General features: G+C 48.3%; 1 protein-coding gene across 1 annotated transcript; it reads left to right on the top strand.

The window, feature by feature from the left end:
* The first annotated feature begins 62 nt into the window (after positions 1-62).
* On the top strand, positions 63-4,400 carry Tmem186 (transmembrane protein 186). The gene is made up of 2 exons (XM_027940953.2): positions 63-90; positions 2,049-4,400. The coding sequence occupies exons 1-2, from the start codon at positions 88-90 to the stop codon at positions 2,685-2,687; spliced, it is 642 nt and encodes a 213-aa protein (XP_027796754.2). The 5' UTR covers positions 63-87; the 3' UTR covers positions 2,688-4,400.
* The last annotated feature ends 4,236 nt before the right edge of the window (positions 4,401-8,636 follow it).

Below are 8,636 nucleotides of genomic sequence, written 5' to 3'. Positions count from 1 at the left end.
TGCAACGCGCGCCTCGTGAGTCTGAGCATGCGCTCTCAGAGTTTCCGGGGCCTGTGGCATTTACTTCCGGCAGCAGGGGATCCGCTCATGGTGAGGAGGCGGAGGGTGGTGGTGAGGAGGAGGAGGGTGGTGGTGAGGAGGAGGAGGAGGAGGGCGGTGAGGAGGAGGACGGGGAGGAGGAGGAGGGCGGGGAGGAGGAGGAGGGCGGGGAGGACGCGGGACGTACCGCACTTGGGGCCGAGGTAGGCGCGCCTGGGTTTCTGACTTGGGGCGTCCGCGTGAGGAGGCTGCGGCTCCCCTGGGTCACGTGGACCCGCCGGGTAGGAGCCAACCTCGGATCGCGGGCCGGGCGCAGGTACCCGGTGGAGGGTCGTGTCGTGTAGTCTTTGTTCCGCATCCCGAGTCTCCCTTTCAAAAGGTGAAGGACCGGCTGGGTGGTGCGGTGTCCCACGCCTGCCATCCCAGCTGCCTGGGAGGCTGGGGCAGGAGGATCGCAGGTTCGAGGCCAGCCCGGCAACTTAGTGAGCCCCTGCCTTAAGGTTAAAAAAGGGGCTCCGGCTGTGGCTGAGTTTTAGAGCGCCTCTTGTTGGAAGGACGGAAGAGGCAAGGCTCCAAGAGAGCTGCAGCCAGGTTTGGGGGAATAGCTTTTGCTGTAATCAGACAATCCCCTGAAGCCCGAGTTCAGGGAGTTTCAGAGTTCTATACCCATCATGTAAGGGGAGGGGCTCAGAAGTTCACAGTCTGCAGAAGTTCACACAAAAGCAGCTTTTTCTTTCACTGTTCTGGGCACGTTAACCCTTCAAGGACAGCACCTGGGAAGGGGAGAGCTTCTTCTCCCCCTTCTTTCCTCCCCCACCAGCTGATACCATGGAGCCCAGTTGGCAACTTCTGTTTTCCTAGAAATGTAGACACCTCTGTGAAGCCCAGCTCAAGGCCAGAGGCCTTGTTAAATTTCTTTTTTTTTTTTTTAAATCACATTTTGCATTTGCGAACACACTTCTACAACTACTATACTGAATAAGTGTTTGTGAAAAACAAGTAAAGGGGCGTCCAGCACCTGGAATGCTGCTTTCTTCCAGGCCAGTGACCAAGTAATAGAGCAACAGGAAAGTAGGGTGTTTACCTACATTGAACTCTTTTGTAGATACTCTTTTGCTGATTGTCCTAAAATCAATGATGGTGAAGATTTCTGGAGAAACTTAGTTAAGATTTTTCTGTTGAGGAAGGGATGCCACTACACTCTGGGTTCAGGCCCCAGTACCACAAAGTAAACCAATCAATAAACCAGTTAATGAAAATAATAGATAAAAGTGAAGAAACTGAGGCACCGAGAGGAGGAGTAACCTGCCTGGGCACTCACAGCTAGTGACGGGGCCAGGATTGGAACCCACATGTGCTCCAGAGCTTTTCGACTGCACTACTTACCCACTAACGATCTCTGCCACGTGTTGGGGCCTCACTGCATCACTCTGCTACAAAGCCTGCTTAGTAGAAAATGGCAGTTTCCTCTGCCACCAAGATAACGCATAAACCAGGTGGAAAACTGGAAGATTACTGTTGTAAATATAGATTTGTTACCTGAGTTTCCTCCTAGGACATGATTAGTTTACTCCTTGGTAATCACACATTAGTCACATGGCCTTATGGATCCAGTGTCCAGTGGTGGCTCTCCCTAGCTGTTTGTTGAATGAAAGAAGCCTTCTTTTCTATTTTTACTTGGAACTTTCTGGGGGAAAGAGGACCAGTTTGAGAATCAGACACCTCCCCATCCCTATATTCATTCCACTGTGTGACTTTGGATAAATTTCTCAACCTCTCTGGGGTTAGTTTCCTTACTGGTAAAAAAAGAAGTAGTAGTACTCATCCCGACTAGCATTTGTGCAGTTCCCATGAAGTAAAGCATCTGGCTTTGCCATTCTCTCTCCTTTGGCAGTACTGGTGACATTGCAGGATTGGTGGGAGCCTCCTTGTGTGATGTTTTACAGATGTACACTGTGTGATTGGCATTGTTGAATTCCATGAGAAAATATCTCCTGTTTCCCTTCCAGGCTGCCCTCCTCCGAGCTGTGCCAAGGTTGCAGGGGCCAGCTGCTTGGGGAAGGCCTCTCTATGGGCTATGGTTTTGCAGTGGGCAGGAGGATCCCAAGAGGTGGGTGGGGAACAGGTCACCCACCTTGAAGGAGAAACCACCAAGTGAAGAGAATGAGAAATTCCAGATGGTCTACCGCTTTAATGCCATCAGAGCCTTTGGGTACGTGTCTCGGCTGAAGGTGGCACAGACGGCTCTGACAGTGGTGGCCCTGCCACCAGGCTTCTACTGGTACTCCCAGGGCCTCATGACTTTCAACTCACTGTGCCTCCTAAGTGGGATAGCTGGCTTTGCCCTGGTCATGCTGTGCTGGATGAGCTATTTCTTCCGGAGGCTGGTGGGCATCCTGTATGTGAATGAGTCAGGTACCGTACTGCGGGTGGCCCATCTCACCTTCTGGGGCTGGCGGCAGGACACATACTGTCCTGTGGCTGATGTGATGCCCCTGACAGAAACCAAGGACCGGCCCCAAGATCTGTTCGTACGGATCCAGCAGTACAGTGGAAAGCAGACCTTCTATCTCACCCTGCGCCATGGACGTGTCGTGGACAGAGAGCGTTTTACGCAGGTGTTCGGGACACTGGACAGACTCAAGTGAACAGCTTGGAGCTGATCTGGGTAGCCCGTGGCCACCTGGATCTCTGACAAGAAAGCTGAGGGTGTGGGAGCAGCTGAAGCAGGGAATCTCCAGGACCCTGGGAACTTGTTTTTTTGGATGAAGAAATTTATGAAGTGGAAGTAGTAACCAGGTTTACGAAAAAGGCCTTCAGAGCAGAATCTTCCTATACCTGTATATGACACTCATTCAGATAATGGCTAGAATTTCTGTTAGGAGGCAGCTGTTGGAGGAAGCTGGGCGGGGTCACTTAGCCTCAGCTATGAAACTGGAAGACCAAGAGGCATGGCAAGGGGCACAGGATCTGGAGTTAAAAGGCTTGGGTGCCACCAGTTCTCCGCTCTCAGCCTGGGCAGAGTAGTGTGTCTAAGTTCACATCTGTAAAATGGATGGGACTCTTTGTCTCATGGGTAAATGTGAGAATAACTAAATGTGGGCTGGGGGTCAAGCTCAGAGGTAGAGCATTTGTTCAGCATGTGTGAAGCCCTGGCTTCAGTCTGTAAAACAAATATATAAAGAAACCAATAATTGCCAAGTACTTTGCAAACTCAGTAGCCCAGAGCAAATATGAAGCCTTTGGTCAAAGATATACAGTGGCATCCCATGGAGCTTCAAAGCTTTTAAAAAACAAGTTATACTATACTTGAAGTTGGTCTTTGCTTCATGTTATGAGAGTATCTCAGTTATGTATATTTATTTTAAAATATTCAGGAATTGCAAAGTATTACAGTGAGTGAATGTAGCAGGTCCTTTTAACCTTTACTGTTATGTTTGTCAGGTTTTCATTGCTGTGACCAAAATACCTGGCAAGAACAATTAGAGGAGGAAAAATTCACTGTGGCTCACAGTTTCAGAATTTCAGTCCTTGCCCAGCAAACTCCATTATTCTGGACCCGAGGTGAGGTGGAAGGGTGTGGTGGAGAAGAGCTTCTCAGTCCCTGGTGGCTGGGAAGCAGGGAGCCAGGGGTAATAGAAACCCCCCTAAGGTGTGCCCCCCCACCTACAGGTGCCACATGGTCAGTCCTTTCAAATTACTGACCCATCAGATGGGACTGATCCATTGATTAGGTTACAGCTCTCATAATTTAATCACCTACATTGTTAACAGGAGCTTTTAGTGGGGGGCACCTCATATCTAAACCATAACTAGATCATTCCCAATTTTTTTTTTTTTTTTTATGGTGCTGGGGATTGAACCCATTGCCTTGTGCATGCAAGGCAAGTGCTCTACCAACTGAGCTATATCCCCAGCCCCCCAATTTTTGAGTAATAATAAGAATGTAAGCTGAAAATGATGTTTTGAAAAAACTGTTTTTTTTTTTTTTTTTTTTTTTTTCATATATTGCAGTGCTGTGGCTTAAACCCAGGGCCTTGAATGGGCTGGGCAGGCGACCTGCCACTGTGCTGCATTGCCAGCTCAAAATGACCTTTTCTTTTTAACCCATGGGCACTCTCCCCCTGAGCTATAACCTCAACCCTTATTTTTTATTTTGAGGTGGTCTCACTAAGTTGCCTAGGTTAGCCTTGAACTTGTGATCTTCCTGCTTCAGCCTCCCAAGTCACTGGGATTATAGGTGTATGCCACCACATTGGGCCCCAAAATGACTTAAAACAAAAATCAGTTAACAAAAGAAGTTAGGTGTTTTTGTTGTTAATTTTTTCATTTCAGAAAAGCAAATAAAACAATTCAAAAGAGTTTGCTCCTGCAGGCTTTCAAATGTCATTCATTCCACCTAAACTTTACCAGTGTCTGTCTTGTGCCAGTTACTGGCTAATTCAAGATTTTCACCTTTGTGGAGCTTGCAGTAGGGTGTCTGGTACTTGTGGCTGTTAAACAAATGAATGTATATCATTACAGTTGGTGACAAGTGTGAAGAAAGGGTCAGATGGTCTGAGGCAGGACTGCGTGGTGGGAGGGCCTTAGCCCTGGACTTGAAGCGGAAGCAGGAGGCAGGCACAGAGGGAGCAGCAGGCCTGTGCTTCTGCACTGGACAGGTTGAGAGCAGTTGCCAAAGGGAGGAGCCTGACTTTCCTGCTGATGACCGTGGAATTGGGTCCATCTGGTTTTTCTACACAGGGCTGTGGGTGCCGGGCACGTTCTTGGTGTGCAGATTCTGTAGGTGTGACCCAGATCCTGGTATTGGGTCTTGCTGGGCCTGGAGGCCCTCAAACCCATTTGGAAGTGCCAGCTCTTCAGGGTAAATGGCATGTGATTCCATTGACTTAATTGTATGATGGCTTTCAAAGCAGCACCCAGCCCATGACCTGGCATCACTATCTGTAAGTTTCCCCAGGTGATCCTAACGTCAGGGTTCATGCCAACCCTGAAGGATCTTGTACTGTTAAGCCTGCTAGGGACTTGGCCTGGAAGGTGAGAGCCAGTTCCCATCAGCTTGGTGCTGCATGCGTGGCCGGCCCAGGCAGCACCAGCAGAGGGCACACGGAGCAAATGCGCTCTGAGCTAAGACCTCAGTTCCTGATGTGGGAGTGTAGAGTGAGTCGTCTTCTGGAACACCCAATGGGAGAGTGCCTGGGAGCTGTTAAAACCCCAAATGAACAAGAACAGATAACACCATGTTCAACCTTGTAGAGTTTGCTAGACCGTTTCTGTGCTCCCCACGTAATTCCAGTGCACCCCAATTTTGGGGAATTACCCAAAATGGGTGGGAATGCAGCTCTCCAAACGCAGAAATGGTCTTCTATGCAGGTGGGGCATGTGTCCCCCTTAAAAAAACAAAAATAATAATTGCCTTAGTTTCTTTGGGCTGCTGTGACAAACTACCACAGCCTGGGTGGCTCAAAATAACACACTTATTTCTCAGAGTTCTGGAGCCCAGGAAGTCCAATCAGGCTGACCCTGTGTCTGGTGGGGGTCCATTTCCTGGTTCATGGCTGCCATCCCTTGGCTGTGTTCTCATGTGGGGGAAAGGGTGAGGGAGCCTTCCCGATGTCCTTTATCAAGGCACCAATACCTTTCATGACCTAATCAGCTTCCAAAGTCCCCACCTCCAAATACCATTGCACTGGAGATGAAGTTCCAACATGAATTTCTGGGGACAGGGAGGGCAGAGATTCACTGTAGAGTAGTAATCTTCACACAAGAATGTGAAGATGTTCACTGAAATATTTCTAATAGCAAAAAAAAAGTCTCAAGTTTCCCTTAGTAGGGAACATAGTTAAACAATTGTTGGGTCCATACTGTGGCATTCATGTGGCCCTTAAAAAAGGGTGAGGTTGACCTACATCTGTAGGCAAGATGACTGTGGGGTGGCATGAAATGAAGAAAGCAAAACAGAACAACATGGTTGGCGGTGGTCACCCCTGGGGAGGGTGTTGGTGGATGAGACCGGAAGTCTTACGTTTTCAACTGGATACCCCTGCTAAGGTTTGAGTTTTCATCATGAGCCTGTCACTGCCCATAACACATGAAGGATGCTGTGGTGTACACAGTCCCTGCCCAACTTTCTAAACGGGAGAAGTTTTCCAGCTATGAATTCCGATTCTGAACTCAGTGGCTGGGCACAGGAAACCCACGGTCAGTGGAAAGCATTTGTGACGTGACTGTGCTGGTCCCTTGTAGAGCGGCTTTCCTTCCTGTCTGGACGTGGCAATCCGCTTCCACTCTGCACGTGCTGTGGCTGTGTATCATTTAGATATGGAGGACAGGGTGGTCTGTGCCTTGTTGGTTTCCACATGGTCGTCACTTGAACTGGGGACAATGCTTCTGGTTTGCACATCAGGTAGCACATGGAACTTGAAACTGGTCACAGCTGTTGATCTTCCTACTGTTAACAAACCTGAGACTCACCTTGTCCCAGGGCCAGGTGTCTACCCACCTCCCAGCCTCTCATTCAGTCTCCATGTTGAATGCGCTTCCAGATGGATCAATGGGCACTGCTCCTCGCAGGGGACAGCCTGGGTGACTGCCCAATCACTCCAGTTGGCACTTGCCTCCAGCTGCTGTTTCATGACTTCCTTAATGGAAAGCAACAGGGTCCAATCAAGCCCCAGGCAGAGTCCAACTTTTATGGCCTTGTTTTGATCCTGTGGCTTTCAACCATAGAATCTTGCCTGATTAGAACTAATCAGGCAGGGCTGATACCATCTGGCCATGTTGGTACCAACTGGAGGGACAAAATATTCTTTTTACTGATCTACAGTTGGAGTATTCCAGCATCAGGTCTGTACCTGTGTTGGGAAATAGATGTAATATTTACGAGTAGAAATGCTGCTCTATGAGGTTGGTAGTGTCCTATGTGAGATACACTCAGCTATTCATGAAGAAGCAGCATCAAAAGGAATGTTAAGCACCTACTGCGTGCTGATGATTTTTCCATGATTTTATTTAATTTTGCCAGTAGCCGTTTGAGTTGGAGAACCCCAGGGAGGCGATAGAATGCAGGGCAAAGCACAAGGCTTCTGAAGCTGAGTTTCTTCTCTGTGTGAATCTCAGCCCTGCTGGGACCTTGGACCAGTTGTATAACCGCACTTTGTGCCTTGGTTTCTTCATTTGTGAAGTGAAGATAATAACAGTATATCACTGGGAGGACTAAATGACCTACTATAGGAAAAGCACTGAAAATAATGGTGGTTAGGCCAGGGAAGTGCTCAGGAAATATTAGTATTTACTATAATCACCCACATTTGGCAGGCGAGGCTCAGAGAGGTAAAGTGCCTTGCTCTGTGTCACCCAGGTAGAAAGTAGCAGAGCTGGGTCATTCTACCGACCTGTCCTGCCTCACCAGATGGGAGGGAGGGACAGAATATAGAAAACATTGACCTATTTTAAAAGTGTATTTGATCTTGAAGTTCTGGTATCTTTAATCCAGCTGCCTTAGAAATGTGCATTTTGGAGCTCACACTAATGCTGACCAGTTCTTGTTGACTTTCAAGGACTGCCTATTTGGGTGGCGCACACCTATAATCCCAGCAACTCAGGAAGCAGAGGCAGGAGGATCACAAGTTTGAGGACAGCCTCAGCAACATAGGGAGGCCCTAAGAAACTTAGTGAGACCCCACTCAAAATAAAAAACAGAGGCTGGGGATGTGGCTTAGTGGTAAGCGCCCCTGGAATCAATCCCTGGTAGCAAAGCCAGGCTGGCTGAAGGAAAGCGCCCTGAGTGCTCGACAGTCCCATCCTCAGCCAGTCCTTCATCAGCTGCATGCACGGGTCCACAGTGATCTTTCTTTCACAGGTTGTATAGATCACATCCTGGCCTCCAAGTGGCAAGGTTTTGGGCAGGCGCGCCTAGCTTCGGTTTCCTTGTCTTAAACATAGGTCTACAAAATAAACACCTTGTAGTTTCATTGTGAGAATTTTAAAGCACCATCAGAAAAGGAGGCTTGCCGTGAATGTTCAAAATGACGATCAGCACTATTTACCGGGATTATTGTTTAAAAGTACGTCTTATAGTAAATACTGCCTTCCAGGCTAAATGGTTCATAGACTTGTTGGATGTCCAATTTGGAAGGACCCTGGAAAGATGTGATCCAAACAGTACATTTTACAGTTAAGGAAAATAAGGACCTTGAGAACCACAGCTGCTGCTCGGACAGAGGTGGCTCCAGCTCAGGACACCAGAGGGGTCAGAGAGCTGACCATTTCCACAGTGTCTCAAAGCGTCCCTGTGCCTTCCCCTATTGCTTCTGCTCCTAGTTTATTCCGTTGTCAACCACCAGGGAATCTAACTTGGTTTGGAGTGATTTTAGGATTTTTTAAAAAACTCTTTAGGGTGAATCCTAATACATCTGTTGTTGAGAATGACTGTCCTGTTTGGCCTTTGCTTTTCTTTCTTCTCCAACCTGTCTCACTGTCTCCTCTCCAGGCCACAGGCCAGCTTCCTAACTGCTCTCGGGACTCCCTGTTCCTTGTGGAGAACCCTCAGGAGTCTTTCTAAAACATGCCCTGGATGACTCCCTGCTCCAGACCTT

Source organism: Marmota flaviventris, chromosome 19, assembly GCF_047511675.1.
Source record: "Marmota flaviventris isolate mMarFla1 chromosome 19, mMarFla1.hap1, whole genome shotgun sequence".
Classification (NCBI taxonomy): Eukaryota; Metazoa; Chordata; class Mammalia; order Rodentia; family Sciuridae; genus Marmota; species Marmota flaviventris.
This window is presented reverse-complemented; position numbering and strand designations above follow the sequence as displayed.